General features: G+C 41.1%; 1 protein-coding gene across 1 annotated transcript in view; it reads right to left on the bottom strand.

Annotated features, from left to right (window-relative positions):
* The window catches only part of LMNB1 (lamin B1), a 47436-nt gene that overhangs the window by 6648 nt on the left and 18523 nt on the right, over nt 1–22265 (bottom strand). The window contains exons 2-9 of the mRNA XM_024571655.3: nt 17883–18039; nt 17204–17329; nt 14530–14700; nt 13010–13135; nt 7481–7701; nt 6166–6391; nt 4684–4788; nt 1237–1356 (exon numbers count right to left, since the gene is read on the bottom strand). Coding sequence (XP_024427423.2) covers nt 1237–1356; nt 4684–4788; nt 6166–6391; nt 7481–7701; nt 13010–13135; nt 14530–14700; nt 17204–17329; nt 17883–18039 — 1252 coding nt within the window. The remainder of the gene's footprint in view (nt 1–1236; nt 1357–4683; nt 4789–6165; nt 6392–7480; nt 7702–13009; nt 13136–14529; nt 14701–17203; nt 17330–17882; nt 18040–22265) is intronic.

Here is a 22265-nt window from a genome sequence, read left to right as displayed (position 1 = left end):
ATTCTAGCACTTTGGTGGCAGCACCAGCAACAGCTGGGAACGATCCCAGTGCTGAAGGCAGCGAGCAAGAGCTTCTGCTTCTGCCCAGAGAGCAGGAGGAAGATCCTGCACCTTGAAGTCTATGAATTACTGAAAGCATTTTGTAAACACACCCCCACCCTGAGAACCCAGCTGGTATTTGGAGGTGAATTCCCCAGATGCACCCAAAATATCATGCAACTATACTGAGGCCCACAAAGAAAATCAGATGCCGTTTCATCCACAGCCTCAGTCTGAGATGAGAGCCACTCTTCATTCTTCAGTGAATCCTTACACAGAGGTCTCACCGTCAGCATGCGTCTGCAGTGGGGATGGATGGGGGGTGGCCAGGCACAGGACTTCTTACGGAAAGACCTCAGAGCCCATAATGAATGCTGTTAATCACTTTATTTCTCTGAACTTAAGTGAGGGTCCATGTACCAGGCATACTGCCAAAAAAACCAAAAATCATAATAGGTCCATGCCCTCCAGGTACTTACTACTCTGGTGAGAGAGGACAACCTGACCAGCACCGTGCAGGGCGCGAGGTCTGCACCTGGCGCGTCGGGAGGAGAGCAGGAAGCACCACGGGAACACCGTGGTCTGACCTAAGACCACGCCGTCCTTCACGGACTCTTTCATCTCCCATGCATGTGTGTGGCGGGGGCAGCAGAGTGACTTTACCTGACAGTTGGGGACAGGTGAGTTTCTTTAACAAGAATTCTGGGACTGACATGTTGAAAACATACACATCACACAGATCTCCAAACTCCACAATCTTCCAATCCAAAGTTTCACAAATACTCTGAGACAAGCACACCGGTGACAAGGTTGAAAACATGACCACTGACTAGAGGCCAAATGCTGTTCCAAGCATCTCCCAGGACTGTCTCATTTATATTCTTCTCATCATATCAACATCATCTCATTTATGTGGTCTTAACTCTGTTTTAAAGAAAACTAAGAGAGGTGAAGAACTTGAGTAAAGGCACAAAGCCGATGTACCGTGGAGATTCTAGGGCCTATGGTAACAATCATACTCCCTTATGCACTCCTGTTTCATTCCTAAAATCTGAAGTCCGCTTCAGGCAGCCTTGGTCTGATTTAAGCAACCAGTTAACTTTGTATTTCAGTTTGGTTTTTGCAAAGCCATCACATTTGCTGTGATGAACTGTCGGGTGACACAGACACGGACACGGTCCTGATAAAGTGGCATACCTCTCCCTGAGAATTTTTCAGTATAACCTTCACATCTTCACCAGTGCCCCAGGAGTTCTGGTTCTTCCAGATGAGGTCTGTCGGAGGACTGGCCGTGACACCAGCGTTTGCAGCCCAGATCTGGGGAAAAAAAGGCCATCAGTCTACTCAGAACCCAGCTATCCCATAGGCCAGTGACAACAGCACTACAATGAGAGTTGAATAGCTTATGGGACTGATTCTAAGTCTCAGAACTGGGCCCTAGCTTCAGACTTGCTATAGTAAGTAGCTGTGTCAAGGAGAAGCCACAGAACTTATCTAGGCTTCAGCTTCCTCATCTGATAAATGAAAATGAAAATGATGACACAGGGCTCCGAAGTCCAGTTGCTTACATTCACATCCTAGTTCCTCTACGTGTGCACCAACCTTGAGAAAGTGACCTTATTTTTGTCTTCCATACCACGGAACAGAAACAGTACCTATAAAAAGTGAGGCTATCATCAAGAAGAAGCGATCACCTGCATGCAGTGGCTGGCCCACTCAATGAGTAAGAGCTCTCAGTGTTGGCACTCTATTATTCTATGGGTTTTATGGGCCCACCTTCCTGTTAAGGGAGCCTTCTGACCCCCCTCCCCATAGTATCTGTCCTCCAGCAGCCTAGAGCAGGAATTGAGGAGGTGACTAACTTCTCTCAAACCTTCTGCAGCAGAAAGCGTATGGAGAATTCTTGTGGAAATTGGTGTGTCTCCAACCAGGAACAGTGTCACAAAACCTCAGAGTGTGTAAAATTTAACTTCAAAAAGAATAGAGGAAATGGACACATCATCCAGCAGTCAAAGAATATGACTGCTATTGAAATAGGCAAAACAAAGAAAATAATTATATTTTCCTTCTCAACAGCATGAAAAATCCTGCCATATTTTTAATGTATTTACTGGCAGAAGAGCATGGGTGAAGTGGAGAAAACATCGGAGTAGAAAGCTCAGGTGTGAACCCAGGACAAACCACTACGGCTCTATGCACTTCCGTGTCCTCATCTGTGGGGATACTGCTAGTAGTCCTGATCTTCCTAAAGATCACGTGGAAATGGGCAAGTTCTCTGCCCCAGAAGTTGTTTTACAAAGAACAGGCAATCTGATGGCAAAAGAAGACTGGAGATGGCATAGGCAGGGATACTTTTAAATGAGAAAAAAAAATGTACGAATTCCTGATTAGGAGAGTCCTTCCTCTTTAGAAGCTCACATGAAGCTTCCAAGTCTCCATCAGCAGGATAAATGCCAAGGCCCAGGGAGCGCCTGCTGGAAGAAATCTGAAAAAAGGGCCCGGCCTGGGCAGACGCTCGGACCACGTGGAATGGCAGGGTTTTCCCAACTGCATGCGCGAGATACTGGGCGCTAGTCCACATGGAATCACACAGCTGGTTTAGTGCGAATAAAATCAAAATACTCTTACCGAAAATAACAAAATACAAAATACTTTTACATGATAATCTCACAAAATAATCTTACTGATGACTGATTAGGCTAATTTAACCTCAAACTGTTCAATACAGCAGCCATACGTGGCTTGTGAGCACCTGAAACAGGGCCGGTCCAGACTGAGACCTGCTTGCTGCAAGGACACCAGGAAGCAGGGAGAGGCAGTCTGAAAAAAAAGTCAAATATCTGACACAATTTTTTATATCGGTCACATGTTGAAATGACAATATTTTGGATATACTGAGCTAAATAAAATGTAGTACTGAAGTTAATTTCACATATTTCTTTATTTTTTTTAAATGTGGGTACAAGAAAATTTAAAATTACATATGTAGCTCTCTTATTTCTGTTTAGTTTTAAGCTCTTTTTTGCTATTGCCTTCTATGATTTTATAGAACAATCACAACTACCATGTTCCAAAAAACTTCTCACATTTAATGCTACCAACAAGAGAAAAACACATATTACGTTATTTTGTATTACAATTGAGTTCTCCACTAGCCCTACAGATGAGTATCTATTTTAGTCCCCGTGGAACCATATGCAGTGGGAAACGTAGGGGATTGGCATAATGGTTTCCCATTACTTTAAAGAGATAGAGAGCACTCTCGCATCTGAATCTGCTGAATTAAAATGTTAGATACTTTCCACTACATTATGCAGTTTCCATAAGACATGTAAGACGGAACAATTTTCTCTCACTATAGTAATTACTAAGGAGAAGAAATGATAATGTCGTTTGGACATTTGTTCCCATTTTTCCTCATTATCATAAAATTAGCATGTGGTATTTCACAATGTGGCATCAAGCTCTATGAACACTTTTTAAAAGAGAAATTCTAACCTCTTGAGCCTTTGATCTTATACACTAAATAAGGTTTATATCAATCAAAATTTAAAACATGTTTGATAATTAAAAAAAAGAATTAATAAAAAGTCATCTCTACATTCTTTATGATGAAAATAGTGACTTCTTTAAAATATCTATCAAAGCTAACATAGATTATTGTTTGCTAAATCTACTTACTAAGCAAAGGCAAAGAATCCTTGTGCCTGATCTATGAAGTGTACTTCTCTAAAAATTGAGCAAATGATATTTAGTAACTGTTGAAGACGTGGTATCTCAGAACCACATAGAAAACCATTTAGAACTCAAAATAGAATCAGAATGGCACATAGCCCATCTTTCTAAATCTAGAACCTTTGGTACTATGTAAAAACTACATGTAACTTATGCTAAAATAATTTTTAAAGGACTGACTCTTTACAACAGTGCCTATCACCAAATGACTTCTATTGAAAACGTAAGTAGGTCCTGATCAGCGTGGCTCAGTTGGTTGGGTGTTGTACTGCAAAGCAAAAGGTCACTGGTTCAATTCCCAGTCACAGCACATGCCTGGGTTGCGGGTTCAGTCCCCACTTGGGGCATGTACAAAAGGCAACCAATCAATGTCTCTCTCCCTCCCTTCCCCTCTCTCTAAAAATAAAAATAAGTAAAATCTTAAAATAAAAATAAAAAACAAAATGTAAGTAGGTCCCTACCCCAACACTAGAATGGTGACTAAGGGTGAGGTGGGGCCTGGCTACCAAAACGTTATGATTCTAATGCTCCTCCGAGACCACAAACTGTTGCTTTACGGCAGACCCCTAGCACGAAGAGATTATCTTCCTAACTGTTCTATGCCAGGCTGGATCTTCTCAATCACCCTGGGCTACAGTGATCAGTCAGGAGACAGCTGTTTTGTATCTACTAGCATAGACAAAATAAAAAGAATTCATAGGTCAATTCTTTCACTTTCAACAGGCAATTGCCACTTTCAATAACACAGAACTTTTAAAAATCTTTAACAGCATGTATGATTCCCTAATAATGTCAAAGACATTATTAATGCCCAGTTCTAAAATGTTTCTATTTCAGCCAAAAATTTTCTTGAATTACTTTAATGGTTAGCTAAGACAGTGAAGTTAAATGATGAATAAATTCACTCACTGTAACGGTCTGGCCTGCCTTCAGCACATATCTTGAGGTATATTTGTAACTGACTGACGTGTCTCCAATTTTTCTGATCATCTCCCAGCCTCCCATTGGTTGATCCTGTTCACAAAACAAAATAAAAAAAGGTCACCTCAAATATACAGTTATGGAACAATCAAATAAATGAACCTATACAGGCAGTTAATCTAGCTCTATGATTGACTTCACATGATTCACATTTTCCTATTAGAAAACGAAAACATGGCTTTGTCATTCAGCAAAACAGTAACTTTGACAGTGCTGCAGTTGAAATTATTAAGGTACTTAATTTTAAAGAGGGCTAAACTGGAAGAAAGGGGTCTTTTAAATTCACATCTGTCATAATCATAATTATAAACATCTAACACTTGATCAATTTAAGCTTAGAAACAGAAGGAAGAAATTACGTCTCTTCTCTTTTGCATCTGTACCACTTCTGCCCACACTGAACTCTCACCTAAAAGCAGAAGGGGCTCACAAAGGGGGACTGGCACCACAAGCCAGGCCCAAGGGCCACCTCAAGGCCCCCGGCTGCCCAGACCTGCCTGACAGCTGAGGGAAGGCACAGGATGTAAAGGCGATCAGCTCCCCTGGCATGCAGCCTTTATTCAAAGACAAGAAGAAACCAGGCTGAGAGCCAGCCTCAGAACAGCTCCAAGCAGGACTGTGCGCCTTTTGAAGAACAGCCAAACTATAACAATGGAGCAGTAGAGGCTACTCTGTTCTTTAGCAGTTCAAGTCGTGACTGAGGCTGAGGGCCTGTTCTCTTTCATACCAGCACTGCGAGTGCTCCTTTGTCCACCCAAATTGTTTCTTCCTCCACATGCCAGACAGTGTTCCTGCCCTTGCACCCAGCCCGCCTGCCTCCAGCATCATTGCACACCCTTCGGAGCCCCCAGCTCCATGATGCCTAGTCAGGGAGGACCTTCACCACTTGGAGTCCCAGCTCGAAACTCCAGAATCCCCTCGAATATTTTATGTTTACTTTTAAATAAGTAATTTCAAGACAGGGCTTAATACTATTCTCAATATAAGTTAAATCATTAGCATCCGTTCATTCATTCAGAGAGGAAAACACTCCCTGCATATGTCTGAGTCTGGCTCATTTTCGTTCGTTTCATGAAAGAATATCCACCACTTACACCCACACTCCAAGTTTTTCTGAACTCTGGGTAGGGCAGGGAGTAAGGATAATTCATCCTCAGGAAGGCTACTGTGACAAAACGGCCAGAAGTGAAGAAAAAAGCCCTGGCTCTCTTGTAAAGGGCTAATGAAGAAAATCTTTACACTACTAAGAGCGTCAACTCCTCTTCCCCCTCCTATTTTAATTTATATTTCCTTCATGAATTTAAGTGAAGACCACTGGATCCAAGTAACTGCTGAGGAGTTATTCCAATTGCAAGATAGCCCACCGATCAGCAAAGCCTTGCTGGGGAAAAAAATGGGTCTGTTTTTTACCTGTTCAGAAGTGTTCTTCAAGCGGATAAACTTTCCATCAACATCTATCTCTTCAATGCAGACGTTCCCAGTGGCTGAAGCAGAATGAGAGATGCTAACGCTACTGCTCGCCTCTGACTCTTCCACGTCGACTCTCTTCCGTTTTCCTCTAGTCGTGCGCACGCTGCGACTTGAGGATGCTCGTGACACTGTCACCCGGGAGGAAGGGCTTGGAGAGAGCTTCAATCTGTACAGGAAAAGTAGGACATACGGTTTGTGAAACGTATATGCCTTCCTATCTTAAAAAAAATGGGTATTAATATCCTGCAGGTACCTTTCTAAAGCAAAACATTACTGATGATCTCTTAGACAAAGGCAGTGTCCATCTTAACTAAGATAAACTTCTTTGGGTTAGGATGCCCACCACCAATTGTATTTTATTTTTTAAAAAATAGTAATTGAAAACAAAATATAACCAGAGTTATTGAAGTTAAGAACAATCTAACAATAGCCAGAGGGGAGGTGGGAGGGAACAGTGGGGAGAAGGGTTTTCAGGAACAACTATAAAGGACACACGGACAAAACCAAGGGGGAGGGTGGAAGCAAGGGAGGGAGGTGGGTTTGGCTGGGGTGGGGGTGCGGGGTGGAGAAAATTCAGACAACTGTAATTGAACAGCAGTAAAATAATTTTTTTAAAAACAGTAATTTGAATGTTCTCCCCATGAACAGAATATAACCATAATGCAGAAGGTTGTGACAACGGGGAAGAACTCGCTCCCCACCATCATGTGACCACAAACACTGCTGGATTTAATGCACTTAGTATCGCCTTGCCCGTCTTTTCTTTTTTACAAAGTTGCAGTCACAATGTACGCACTACTGAAATTGAATGGTTTTTAATTCTAAATCACATACTTCTCCTTTGGAACATTTTTCTGAGAACAGGTGTTAAAAAGATTCAACACTAACCAGATTTGAAAGATAAAGTCTCTTTCAGCAAATCTGATATTTTACAACATATTAAATTATCAAAACAACATATTACAACATATTAAATTATCAATTTTAAATTCAAAGGAAAGGCTCCATCCTGACACAGCATATTTAACTACTACTACTAACAATAATAGTAAAAGACTGCTTGAGCAACAGTGTATTGCTGAGGTATATACCTACACCTCAACACCTAGGTGTTAAGAGAAAGAAATGACAGAGAAAATATGTAGAGTTGCCTTAACTGTTTTAAAATAAAACTCAATCCTATCTACTTTTTTTTTTTAAATAAAAGGGGGGCAAAGAGGAGACTATGCGGGAGGGTGACACATAAGTTACTCACCTCTCTTCTTCGCCTTCTAAGAGTTTTCTGTAAGCACTGATTTCCATGTCCAGGGCTAACTTTACATCAAGAAGTTGTTCATAATCGCTCAGCTGTTGCTGCATCTGATCCCGGATCTCCGCCATCTCTCTCTCTTTGTCAGACAGCATGCGCCGCGAGTTGTCTCTCTCTTTAGCAAGCAAGTCCTCCAACTCTTGAATCCTCTCCAAACATGCTCTAGACTTCAGATTCAGGGGAACACATTTACTTTCTAGGAACATTCCCACATCCGCACAAGGCAGCTATTTTAAACCATAAACCATTTCCTGGACTAGTAAATAAATAGAACCTTAAGGAATATCTAACAGAATAAGAGAGATTTTGATTTTAAGAAATTAAAAACCAAAATTCCTCCAACAAAAACACAGCCTGCAGGGAAGTTTTGGCTTATAAAATTCCTAAAAACAAAGATATATCAACCAAATGTGTTATAAACATATATACAATTTTTCTGTATTTGGACAAATAAAACCGAAGTTTAAATTGTGGTCTTGATAAAAGTCAAGCCTGACCCCCCCCAGAAGTCTTTGAGCTCAGAAGTATAAATTAACAAAAGTCAAGAGCCGAAAAGAAACTCACAGACCAAAGACATAAGGGTAAGTTTTAGAGAACTGCTGGAGCTGCCTAGGGAACGAAGAACAGGGGTGCGGGCTGTCCCTCTAGGGGCGTGTTAGCCCTTCGGGACCGCTGTGCCCGCTCACGCTCAGCCGGCCGGCAAACACTACACAGTGTAGTGTGGTCAGTAAAATATCACTGTAAATGTAAACACTTCACAAATGATATTTAAAACATGAGAAACTACACATCCTAAACCAGAAAGTTCATCTTAGAAACCCTGTGAATAATTCACTAGGTAATTATTATTCTATATTTCTCCAAGACAGAATTCATTTCAGTAGCCTCAGAAAGTGACAAAAGTAATCAACTCCCAAAGACTGATGGATACAGCTTAGCCCTTGGAACCACAAATAGCTGCGCTGGAGCAGGACGGAAAAGGTACCTAGTGCAAAAATTAAGTCTGGAAAACAGGAGATTAAAAAGGAGCTCTACACTGTGCAGGAACACTACACTCTAAATAGGAGATTTATTTCTCACACGGGTGTAGGTAAAAAAATTTGAAACTGCTTTTTATGTACACTGGGGTTGAACACGTAAGTAAACAGCATAGCAGAAACCAGGTTTCTCTCTCTCAGAAAGAAAAATTACAGATAAGCAAGAAAGGAAGCCTAAAACGAACCCTGAGGTACAGGGTATGAGTCGGAGACACCAGTATGAACTTGTGTTTAGCTTAGTATTAATATAGGTAGACCAACAAGTGTGCAAACACGATTAGTATACGTGCATGTATTACCTAGCTCTGCCCGCAAGAAGGCTGAAAAAATACAAGATGAGCCTGCAGCATCCCACACGCAACAGAACCAGCAAGTAAAGCGGCGCTCCGAAACAGGGGGGCCGTGTCCGCCAGACACAGCTCCTGACGGCCACCGCTGGGACGAGCTGAGCCAGTACAACAATGCAGTACTGGACCAGAACCCACAGTGTAAAATAAATACCCACTGGTTCATGCTGAGATAAACAAATGAACGAATAAATTACAAATAGGGAAGAAGAAATAAACCTTTACCTAAGAATCCCATTTAATAAATGTAGATAGTCCCGCTTCAGGGGGTGGAGCGGAATTCTTGCCCTTCTCCCACTCTTGACAGCGGGCTGCGCTCAGTGACTTGCAGCTGAGCGACCTGCTTCTCGAGAACAAAGCATGGAAAGGGAAAAATAGCAATTTGATGGTGAAGAAACCTGGCAAACACCACCGTAACTGGTTATAAAGGCTAACATCACCAATGATATAGCGTGGATGTCACGTAATCCCTGATATGACGTAACAAGAAGGGCACTTAAAGCCCATGACCCCTGTCTAATCATGATAAACCCGGATAAACCCAGACTGGGGACACTGTGCGGGATGCCTGGCTAGTCCTCCTCAAAACTGCTGTGGCCGTGAAAAACAAGGGAAGCCTGAGAAACTCTCACGGACCAGAAGAGACTAGGAGACGTGGTGCCTGGACAAAAGATGACAGTAACAGGAGAAGTGGTGAAATCCAAACAGCAGTAACAAGGTGCCGACAACGGGGGAAACTGGGTGAGAGAGAACGGCTTCACTGTCTGTACCACCTTTCCGACTGTTTGGTAAATCTAAATTATGCCAAAGTAAAAAAGTTGTTTTAGAAGTAATCAATCAATCAATCAATTACAAGTCAGAGTGGCCGCGGACATTCTAGAGCAGAAGCAGGCACTCACCTCAGAGTGATACCAAACATAATCCCTGCCTCCGAGAACGTGCATTTGCATGCATGTGCAGAACAACATGCTCTAAACTACTTTTCCCTCTCAAGATTCTTATATTTTCTTTCCTCCAAAATAAAAAAATATATAAATTCAAAACACCTCTCTTCTTCAATCAGTCTCTTCCCGTCAGTCCACGTGGGAGGCATACAGCAGGGGCAACAGGTGGGATCTACAGGAGCTGGTGAGAGACAAAAGCTACCCAAGGCTTAGAGATGACCCGAGCCTAGACTTGTAGGCCCCAGAATGTCCCTCTTTGTCTGCCTTTGACCTACAGAGTTCTTTAAAGGGGAAAAATCAACATGTAGACATAAAAATGTTTCATTTTAAAGTTTACCCTGAATTATTTTATAGTTGAAGTACAAATATTTAAATTCTATTTTAAACAGCTGCACTACAGCGGTTATGTAGTGAAATACACGGAATGCAACATGAGCGATGGGCCTAGGTTCTTCTCCCCGATTCTGCCATTCACAACTCAGGAGACTCTAGGCACTCACTAAGCCAGTGTCCCCATTTAGCAAACGAAGAGGTCTAACCAGCTGTCTGCAAGATCCCACTCTAGCTCTAACATTTTATGACTGACTTCTACTGGTCTCGGACTTTTTATTTTGTAGTACAGAGCAGTTTACTGTGTTAGTTTACCATGCTCTAGCCGCAAGAGCAATTTCCAGGGTCTGGGTGTTACAGAAACAAAAATGAGACATGCTTCCAGAGTGCCACTGGAAACTCCTGCATGTCAAAGAGACTTCTGACCAACCAATTAATTTGGCCAAAGTAAAAAAATCTAGATAGAAATGCAATATATGAAATTCCTAATTCCAAAACCTAATACTGCTACCATCTAGTATTTTTAAATATTTTCTAAAGTATTTTAAAGGCCATGAGAATTTTAAACAAAATTTAAGCAGCACTGTACTCCGCTAACATGAGTCATGTAACTGAAAGGAAACACGGTGGCCTAACAGGCAGCATGAAGAAACCGAGATGACTCAACAACAAGCACTACTAAGGTATACAACAGGGAAAGTCAAGAGAGATGGCTTATGTCTCTTTAATGATCTTTCTAAGGCTAAAGTTTAATGAAGATATTCCTCAAGATATACTATTTATAAGATCTGATAGCAGGAATGAGCAGAGGAAAAGATCCCCACTCCCCGCCCCACAACAGAGAAATTTAAAACTATTCTGGTCGAAGGAGGTACTCCTATCCTATTTCCTAAGGAGTTAGCTCTAAGAATCCCCTGCGCCCTGCCTAACACCATTTAAAATCAAGTAACCTGAGCCCTAGCTGGCGTGGCTCAGTGGATTGAGCACCGGCCCATGAACCAAACGGTCACTGGTTCAATTCCCACTCAGAGGAGTTGTGGGCCAAGTCCCAATTCCAAATGGGGGGTGTCCAAGAGGCAACCACACATCGATGTTTCTCTCCCTCTCTTTCTCCTTCCCTTCCCCTCTCTCAAGGATGGAAACATATGTAACTGGCAAACAGGGAAACAGTCAGAAGGCATGGCTACCAGGCACGGCCTGCATAACCAAATGGATTAAACAGCAGCCAATAAATAAATAAATAAATAGGGAAATGTAAAATCGAAGGCGAGAGGATAACCAGAATGGAATTTATTAAATAGAAAAGAAGTAGTAAATACCAACTCAGAGTAAGAATAGAGAGGCCTACTTTGAGGAACGTACCTGTTAAGATGCTGAAATGGAAAAAGATTATCTGGCCCTGGCTGGTGCAGCTCAGTGGATTGAGCACAAGCCTGCAAACCAGAATGTCGCCAGTTTGCATCCTGGTCAGGGCACATGCCCGGGTTGCAGGCCAGGTCCCCACTCGGGGGCTTGTGAGAGGCAACCAATTGATGTATCTCTTTGCATATTGATGTTTCTCTCCCTCTCTTTCTCCCTCCTTTCCCCTCTCTCTAAAAATAAATAAATAAAATACTTTTTAAAAGATTATTTGTTGAAAAAGATCATCTGTTATATTCCTAAAAGGAAATCTTTGAAGAGAGTGAGGTGTAAAGTGAAAAACTGGGACCTAGGAGAGAAACCCACTTGTCAAACGGGACTTGCAGCCTTGGGCAAGTCGTCCAATTCACCTCGTCTCAAAGGTCCTTCAGCTGAACTGTCACATGAAAACTTCAAAATACCAACAGGACAAAACAGGTCTAAAATAATCTTTATTTTTATTGTGTGAGTAATACAGTAGACATATAGGCAATGTAAAAACTTTGATTTTAATTTTTTTATAGTACCCTATTTTATGTAAGTCACTGTCTGCTTTGTTTTCTAAATTCCTGCAATAAATGTTTCCCAATTTATAATCAGGAAAAGATTTTACTAAAAATAAAATAAGAAGAAGAAAAAGAAAGGTTTAATCAAGAATAAGATAAATTTAGGCTTATACGGAAAGATTAAGACGACAAAGTTTCCTCCCTTAAAGAAAACAGGAGCTGAAGTACTTTCCAAGTAACTGAGGTGAGCGGCAGATGACTGAAGCGCTGAGCACCACCTGGTTGTGCGTGTGCTTCGAGTCCGCAGGTCACCCTCAGCCCGAGGCAGATTTGCAGCACCAAGCAAGCCTGTGTGAGCTACACCGAGCGCGCCATCATGTAGGGATAGGAACCCACGCAACACACCCGGCAGCGCTGTCATTTGTCACTAGCTGCACCAATGAATGGATGCCACGAAATTCTTAATACACGGATTAATGCTATTTCCTGAGAGAACTTGTCTAGAAACACAAAGCATTTACCACCCACAAAGAATCTCTGCATGTTTTTCTTCGTTGTGGCTTCCACTGTGAATGAAAAAGGAGTTTGGTGGGCAGAGCACTGTGTGGAGAGGAGGCTGCTGGGGGGGTCAGAAAACCTGGGTCCTGGGGTAAGGCCTGGGATAAATCAGCAGCCTGCTTCCTCAAGGACAACTCCCTCAGCTCTGGGTAATCTATTAGTTTAAGAATGATAGTCTTCTGATTAGAAGAAGCAATGAAAAAAGGAAAAATCTGTGGAGCACTTTAAAACCAGAGTGTAGAAAAACTCTACCCTCTCTAAGAAGTGGCATCAGGCAGAGCACAGCCCCGTGGACTACCACAGTGGGGACCGCTTTCCAGTTCAACTTCGATTCTTCTTAGAGGAAGATACTCACCTCTTTCTGTAGGTTAGAAAGCTGGGATGAAAGGCTCTCAATTCTCATACGACTTTCCATCAGTTCTTCCCTGGCACTGTTGACAGTGGAAGTGTTCATCTCTGACGCTAGCCGGGCATTCTCCAGCTAAAAGCAGCAGCAAACGAGTCACTCTTATGGTGGTGAATTAGAACAACTAAATGAGGAAGCATGATTCATCTTAAGGTATTTCATTTCAAACCTAAGCCCTGCTGGTAACTGGCTGATGAAACAGGAAAAGCATCATGAAGTTGGCAGACATGGCAAAAAATTACCGTGTTTTAATGCATGAGCTCATATACCTGGGTCTTTACCCAAAGTTTATGACTTCAATATTTCATCCATTATATCACTGTCTCAGATACCACTGCTAATAAGAAGACTGGGCAGTAGCAATTTAACCACAGTGACGTTTGTAGGAAAACAAATATCACATATCCCTCACCCACCAAATAATACAAAATACAAAGAAAATAGGAAGAAAGCACTACCTGATAAATTATTCAAAGCCACACAGAAACACTTTTCAGAAGGAAAAACAGCTCCTCAGGTAGGTTCAAAATCCTGTCCCCCCAAATGGCCATAACATTCTGTTCTGTACGTGTCTCGGGCACACTTTTTCGTACGTCATCTCTCCCCTGGCTCCCTCTAAGGCCACAGTCTAGGTGACGGACAGAAACGTTGGCTCCTCCACTGCCCAGTACAATGCCCAGCACTGGGGTAAGTGTTGGACAATTGAACGTGGGGGTTAAAAGACCTCTCCCTTCCACCAACCAACTGCTACTTCATAAAATGGATTGAAAGCAACATGACCAGTTTAAGGCCATGCAATAGAAATTATTTGCAATATGCCTATGATCCTAATTTTCTAAGTCTTCCATATAATTCTTTTTAATCAAATCACGTAACATTGAACACACTGGGGTAAAATTATTTACTAGGAAAGCTTCCATTTGTTGGTGATTTTATGAATTTTTGCATGGTCTGCTAATACAAGTGGGAAGTTTCTACAATACTTTTTAAATGAAAAAGAGTGTCAGAGGAAGCAATATCAGAGACTTTACACTTGGCCTTTGTTCAAAAAAGTCCCCAGTGTGGTGGGCACAACCTGTGCATGATGATGACCTGAAGTCGGACCAGATGCAGTCCAGCGTTCGTTACAATCACGTGGATATACTTGCAAGGCAGCATGGTTGGTACTTGATATTGAAGAAAACGATTTTCAGATGGCTTGGGTTTTACTACTACAACACGACATGAATGATCAATGCAACAGAAAGATAAACCCTCATCTCAAACAAAATTAGAATAACCTGACTTTCTCTGAGTAATTTCTGGTAGTGTTTACTTTATAGATAACTGCTGTTTTTTACAAATCCATTTTCTATGTATATGAAGACTAGCAGAATTCAAGAAAACGAGAACACACAGACATCAAGCCATCTTCTCCAGGGGACTGTGAGCGGCGGTAGAGAGGTGAAGCCTCAGAGGAGGCTGCTTACCTTGGCGTGGTAAGTCTGCTCCAGTTCCTCCTTGTACAGCTTGACCTGGGCGTCATGCTGCTCTCTCATCTCATGCAGGGCCTGAGCCAGCTTGTACTCGTACTCGATCTGACGCCCAGAGTCCACCTCCACCAAGCGAGTTTCGTGCTTCCTCCTGGTCTCATTGATCTCCTGGAGCAGGGAAATGATACAAAACCAAGTTACTCACCACAGCTGCACCGGTACAAGTCTGACTGACATCAGCCACCTGAAGTTTCAGGTACCAACCTCTCATGTCTATCATGGGGGAGGCATGTGAACATACTCTTTTGTCTTCGTTTTCCAACAAGATTTTTGAGATGGAACTAATAACAGAAATGGTAGCATCTCGAGCCCTGGGAATTTTCTTTCTTTTCAGTAGCATAGCTATTCATTTCTCTGAAGGCAAGGAATGGTGTGGAAGGCTTACTAAAGAACCACACAATAATGGATAACTATGCATGTGTACTGAATAGTGACTGTTTTTCTAAATTGTCGTATTGATGATCCTAAGAACACCTCTGGGAAAAAATCCACATGAAAAGTTAAACTTGTCAGGACAACTTCAACTATAAGATTTGTACACAATGAAACTTTTCTTAGACATACTAAGATGCAATAGTAGCCAGAGAAAGCTAATTTCCATGACTTATTTTAAGAGCTGGTGCTAAGGTATCAGTATCAATTGATACAAAATCATATTAACAATTACTACTTTATTATCTTGAGTACATGACAATTCACTGTTAAACAATAGAAATGTGGGCATAATCCATTATGTTTTAAGGGACCATCCAAAACTAGAATGACTAGGAACACAAGTCCAAGAATAAAATTTCCATCACAGCTTCCAGCTTTGAACACACAGATGTCTTTAAGGACAGTAATTAAAGAGGCCACAAGAGGGGGATATAACCCACTGAAGTTCTTGTTTCTGTGCCATCTTACTCCAAGTGTTTTTCTGTGCCGTTCCTCAGCTTTCTGTGAACAGTTCTTCACAGAGGAAAATGCACCAGTCAGAATCAGAAAACCAGGTTTAAATTCCAGTTCTGCTATTAGCCTCCCAGGGCTCACATCTAATTAAGAAAGTGGAAAACATGCAAATGAAGGCTTTAGTTCAACTAACGTTGAGCACATACTAATAATTTTGCCCCTTTTTTATCTCCCTTCCTCTTCTTTCTGGTTTTCTCCTTCCTTTCTTGCCCCCTTACCTGTTCTTAATACAGAACTTAGGTAAATTTATTGAATAGAATTATACCTTCCATTTGAAAAAAATTAAGAGGAATATTTTAAATTCATTCTCAAATAAGGCAAAAACTAAAATGGTGTTACCCAACAGTGTAAAGAGGTAGGAGTCCACACACAGCATCAAAACTAAGTGGTGGTAGATCAGAAACAATTTTAAGAAAACAAAATGTGGCCGAATTAACATAAAAATATCTCCATTTCTAAAGCAAAACTGCAGCCAACAATTATATGGTAGCATTCACTACAGTTTACAAGGAGCTTTCATACATAATATTCCATTTTGATTCTCACTCCTCCTTGAAGAAAAAATAGTGGGTATTGGTATTCCATTTTTAATAAAAAACCGACTCAAGAGTTGTCCAAAGTCTGAATGCTCAGGAGTGTGCACTTCGCCCCAACAACACCAATTTTGTTTTAATACTATTTCATTATAAAAATGGTCAGATTTCTAATATTTTTTCCAATTAAAAATTAATTTACACAATAAATGCCTATTTTCAAGTCATTGTTAGTCACTGTTTCCAAAATTATTTAACTGAATGTCCACCTGGGTCGGTTCCAACCCTCTTCAATTTAGAGGATATACACATTCCCCTTTCTCCAATTTTATTACTTATTGTTTGGCAACACTTAACTGCCTTCAACCCCCAAGGCTTCACAGAGACTAAGCTTGTAAATGATATTTTAAAATTCGCACATGTAACTATAAATGCTCTGGGTAGCCAGCCTTCCAGAAGGTCCCAATGGTTGCAGGCTCCAGGGTGCACACCCTGTGTCACCTCCTCTCATGCTGGTCACGGTTGGTGTACGTGACGGAGAGTGAGGGCGAATCACTTCTGGGATTAGTTTGCAGAGGATAATGAGGCCTCGGTCTCGCTCTTACTCTCTGCCTCATCACCCACTCGTGTGAGAAGCCACACTACGAGCAGCCCTCTGCAGAAGCCCAGGCTGAACTCACAGCTCCGGCCAGGAGCCTGTGAATGAGCTCAGAAGCGGTTCCTCCAGCCCACTTGCAGGGGGAAAGCCTGACTGCAACCTCATCAGAGACCCTGAGACATAAATAGCCATTAGTTACACAGCTCTCAGAATCCTGGCCTTCAGAAACTGAGATGATAAAGGTCTGTGGTTTTAAGTTGCTAAATTCTGGAGTAATGTGAGGCAGCAATACATAACTAATACAAATGCTTAAACAGGCTGACAGTAATTAACTGCTGTGGCTAAGGCTGTATAAACCAGATGAAGTAAATCATACCTGTTTACTGTAACAACTCAAACTCTCCATGCAGCCTTTTAGCAGCAGTACCTTGAAAAATTTACCAACAAAATTCCTCCCATTTACATATACAGCTACAACAAAGCCTTTCAGGATCCCTTCATTCCTTGAAAAAGTAAAATTATATATAGTTACCTCCTCATACATGTTTTTACGGAACTCCAAGTCCTCAGTAAGACTCTGGCAGCGATTCTCCAAATCCACTTTCAGTAAAGTTTCATCAGCTAGTTGTTTTTTGGCAGCAGTTAAGGAGGCTTCCAACTACCATAAGGAAAAAGAATTGATGAAGATTATACAGCAATCATTTAGTAATGAATTTAATTGAAGCCTATGGATTGAACCCAATCAAGCACTGCGACTTTTATATATTTACAAACGCACAGGAGTCCCCCATTGTAACCTTCATCCTTCGCTGTGTGTGTAGTTGCTGGTACCACCCACACAGCGTCACACCAAAACACCTCTCAGACTTGGTGACTTTCATTTTTTCCTGTGCGCGGAACACTGTTGTGACACCTTCTCTTTCCCTTCTCCATATTTTGTCGCAATAATGAAATAGGCTTTAAGAGCAAGAAACAGAATTGAGTATTAGGACAACAGAGAGGAAGAAGAGCAAAATCAAGATACAATGACCGAAAAGTAAAGGTGCTTTGAGTGTTAGCTACCTTGAGACTATAAGATAAAACATAAAATAATCAAATTATTACATTTTTTAAAAATAAAAAATACAAATAAACTTAAAAATCAGTCAACCAATTAAGACAGGTGAAGCAGTTAACCTGCCACAGCGGCTCAAGAGCAGAGCTGAGCTTACCTGGGCAACCTGGTCCTTCAGGTCCTCCACTTCTCCCTCCAAACTTTTTTTGTCCCCGAGCGCAGTAGCCAGAGCCGCATCTTTAGAATTCAGTGCTGCTTCATATTCGCGAAGCTTCATCTGGGCTCCACTAAGATCAGATTCCTTCTTGGCATAACTGTAAGACGTTGGAAAGAGCACAAGACATCAAATTATACCCAATTTGAGGCCTTCTCCCTCCATGCTTAGGGGGAGACGAAGAGGCAGTTTATGTAAAAGCTGCCATAATCTACTAATATTAGAGAAGCACCCTCGCTGGTGTGGCTCAGTTGGTTGGACGTCGTCCTGCAAAGCAAAAGGTCTCTGGTTTAATTCCCAGGCAAGGCACACGCCTAGTTTGCAGGTTCAGTCCCCAGTCAGGGTGCAGACGAGAGGCAACTGATTGATATTTTTCTCTCACATCGATTTTTACTTTTCTCCCTACGTTCCCTTCTCTCTAAAAATAAATACATAAAATCTTGTTCTTTTTTTAAGTTAGGGGAGCAATCCAGGAGCATTATATCTATAGAGTTTTTCAAAGGCAAAAACTTTGTCTCCCAATGATCGCCCTTCCACGATTACCAATGATTCCAGGTCATAGGAGTCCCTAAGATCAGGGCACCAGAACCCTGGTTGCCTCTGAGAACACGTGTTCTCCTCGTTCTACACAGAGGCTTTTCATGTCTCAGTAAGAATACATCTTTGAAGGAATTAATATTTACTATTTTTAAATACAATGATTATTATAAACCAAGATGTGCAGGAGACACAAATCAAGATATAAAATGAGATTAAATAAGTGAAATAAAGTTATGTTAAAAAGCAATTTTAGCCCTAGCCAAGTGGCTCGGTTGGTGGGAGCGTCATCCTGTGCACCAAAAGGTTTAATCCCCAGGCAGGGCACACACCTAGGTTGTGGGCTCCATCCGCAGGGCAGGTGTGTATGGGAGGCAGCAGATCGATGTTCCTCTCCCTCTGCTTCTCTCTCTCTCTCAACTTGATGATACCACATAGAAACTCCCTTGATATAAGAAATAACTGACCCCAAGCTTGTAAGCACTTTTCACTCCTCATATAAGAGGTGACTTTAAGATTTTTCCAACTATAAATCAGGGTCTCACTGATTTTTTGAAGAAAAATTAATTATTTCAGTTTATATTACTGACTGCCCCATCATGAGGTCCAAGTTGAGGTTTCTTTCTTTTAAATATCACTTTTTGTTCAATGGAGTTCTATATTATAAAATTAAGGTTCCTTTGGATATATTTTGTCTAATAATTGCATCTTAAAAAACATTATTTTTCCATGCAAATTATCCTATGATTATTAATTAGTGACACTGGAAAAGCCTTAATATCAAAATTCTCAATACCTGTTCTTAATTAAAACTGCAATTGTAGAAGAGTATTCCTACTACTGACGTTTGAGAATAGGCTAAAAGAGGAGTCTTTAATGAATAGAAATTTAAAATTCTGTAATATTGAAGTAAAAGGAATAAATCTGTTCAAAGGATAAACAAGTATAATTTAAACGGATGATTTAATAATATTCATTTCTTACTCATTTTGGTATTATAAAATAACTGTATACATAAAATCTCAGCAGTCATATCACATTTTTCTCAAATCCTGTACTTTTAAAAACCACAAGATGGCAGCCTTTCACTGAAGACTAGTTTCAAGGGAGAAAAAATCAACTGTTTAAAAATATCCCATACAATCATTAATCTATAACAACAAAAAAAAATGTCTAGTTCCTACAAGTGCTGGGTCCTAAGGCTGGGGGCTCCACAGACCAGAATCAGTGCTTGTGGGGGAGCAATTATTTTATCCCTAATATATAAATGACCAGAGCTGGGCAGGGGTATATACTGCAATGCATATGATTTTTTAAATTTATGTATTACACAATATTTACAAAAGCTAGCGACTCAAAATTACTTAACAATTACAAAAAATCCCACTGCACCTCGGTCTAACATTTAAGTCTCAGAGCCTACTGTGGTACTTCTCAATGTAGTGCCTCACGGCAGGGGAGTGAACCTGTGCTTCCCAGCAACCAAATGGCCCACCAAGGACACTGAATTAAACACACACACACACACACACACACACACCATCACACCAACTCCACAGGCTACTATATGTTCTGTGTGTCTGATTTCACTGATTTAAAGAATACTACGCAAACACGGTTCCCAATTCAAATGCAAACCACAAGTGAAAGATACTCTGCAACATCTAGGGAGTACAGAAAATATGAGAAGCACCTCCATGAGTAGACTATGGTGATTTCTTCAACAAAAAGCAAGACCAGATAAGAGAGGGAGTAGAGGACTAAAGAGGATGAGTAGGATATGCTACTAATTTGTGGTACCTTGAGCCACCCGGTGGTACCAATTGAAATTTGATGTCAAGTTGTTAGTTACTTATACCACTGTTATTTTGTAAAAATAGACATTGTTCCCTCCTGGCCAGTATGGCTTGGTTGGAGCATCATCACACACACACACACACACACACACACACACACACACACACACACACACAGTTGTGGGTTTAATCCTCAATCAGCACACACACCTAGGTTGCATTTCGGACGCAACTGATCGATGTTTCTCTCACATCCATGTTTCTCTCTCTCTCCCCCTTCCTTTCTCTCCTAAAAAAATTCAACAACAACATATGAAAAATCAACAAACATATCCACAGGTGAGGATTAAAAATTTTTTTTTAATATATACATTGTGTTTTTACCAATTCTTTCATAAAGCTGTAACTTTCACATTACTGAACAAATTAGGAAGATACAAATCAGAATTGGAAATGTGCTTAAAAGTGCAAATGAAAGCTAACCTTACATGCCCTGGCCCAAGAGGGAAGAGAAGAGTTGGATACTACGGCTGCGTCTTGCACACACATACTACACTTACACAAACCCATGTTTGTGCATGTACTCAGCCACCTGAGGAATCAAAGAACTCTTTGAGGGCATGGGTTGTGACTTATTCCTTTATTTTCTGCATAGACAATGTGTGTAATTGTTCAAGAAACTTCCCATATACTCCCCCACCAAAAGAAACCGGTCTGATTTTTTGTTATGTAAAATACTCATATCATGTCTTTTCCTAGAAAAAAAGTAACTGTGACGCTTTTATAATCTCTAAAAGTCACATTCCTGGATGTCCTCCCTATTGCCTGCCAATTTCCCAGGCTAGATGGATAATGAAAAAATTCTTAAGGTAACGCTCAAGTCTTCATCCAATCAGAAGCCATGAATCAGTGAGTTTTATATGCCACATAAGATGCCAATACCAAGACCATGTAGCAAGTTAACATCTTAAACATAATCGTGTCACAATTTCTGTTATTTTTCATTCACGGAATGTGATGCAGGAAGTTGTGATCCAGTCATCAGCACACGGTCAAAGTGTAGACACGTGCAGACTGACGTGGTAAACCACGCACGTGCAGCGGCTGCAGCTCTCCCGTGGCCAGAGGAACATCTGACGATGCCCCAGACACAGCAACTCAGACGGAGTCCAGGGGTTGGTGGGCACTTTTCTTTGACAATATTTAGTAATTGGGTTTGTTCAGTGTTACTAACCTGCTTAAGGTATTCCTACCTCCAGATAAGGAGAGTTTCCTGTGTTTTCATGTAAATTCAGCATGTGAATCTAACACTAAAAGTATGTACAGTGAATATAATTTTTAAAAACATACTCATTTACCATAGGCATTTATTTTATTTTTTTAAGCTTCTATTATTTTTTATTTTTTAGAGAGAGGGGAAGGGAAAGAAAAAGAGAGGAAGAGAAACATTGATGTGATTGGTTGCCTCTTGCACACCCCCAACCAGGGACCTGGCCCACAACCCAGGCATGTGTCCTGACTTGGAATCCAACCGGTGACCCTTTGGTTCGCAGGCCTGCACTCAACCCACTGAGCCACACCAGCCAGGGCCTGCAGATGTTTACAGGACCAAAACTCCAACTGCAGGCAAGAAAAAGTTTTATAAAATGTAGTTGACACTATATCCTAATTAAGAATTTCCTCCCTTAATAAACAAAATTAGCTTTCATTTCAAGCTACCAGTACTTTGAATTTCACCAGCCATAACAAACAATTAAAATATCACACTGCTAGTCAGTTTATATCACACTCAGCTGAATGAAATGCCTAGTTTGGCCAGTAGCACAACCACAAAAGAAATCCCTGAGTTCAGCCTATCTCAAACACCCACAATGCACCCATGAACAAAGAATCTGTGTTCATTTTCAGGACAGGATCCATGTGCATGCTTGGGTCGGGTGTCCCTCTTTTGCAAGTGCCATAATTCCCACTATTTTCTCAAGTACTCCTGTGT

Source organism: Desmodus rotundus, chromosome 1, assembly GCF_022682495.2.
Source record: "Desmodus rotundus isolate HL8 chromosome 1, HLdesRot8A.1, whole genome shotgun sequence".
Lineage (NCBI taxonomy): Eukaryota > Metazoa > Chordata > Mammalia > Chiroptera > Phyllostomidae > Desmodus > Desmodus rotundus.
Note: the sequence above shows the minus strand (reverse complement) of the source record. Positions and strands in the feature narration are given on the sequence as shown.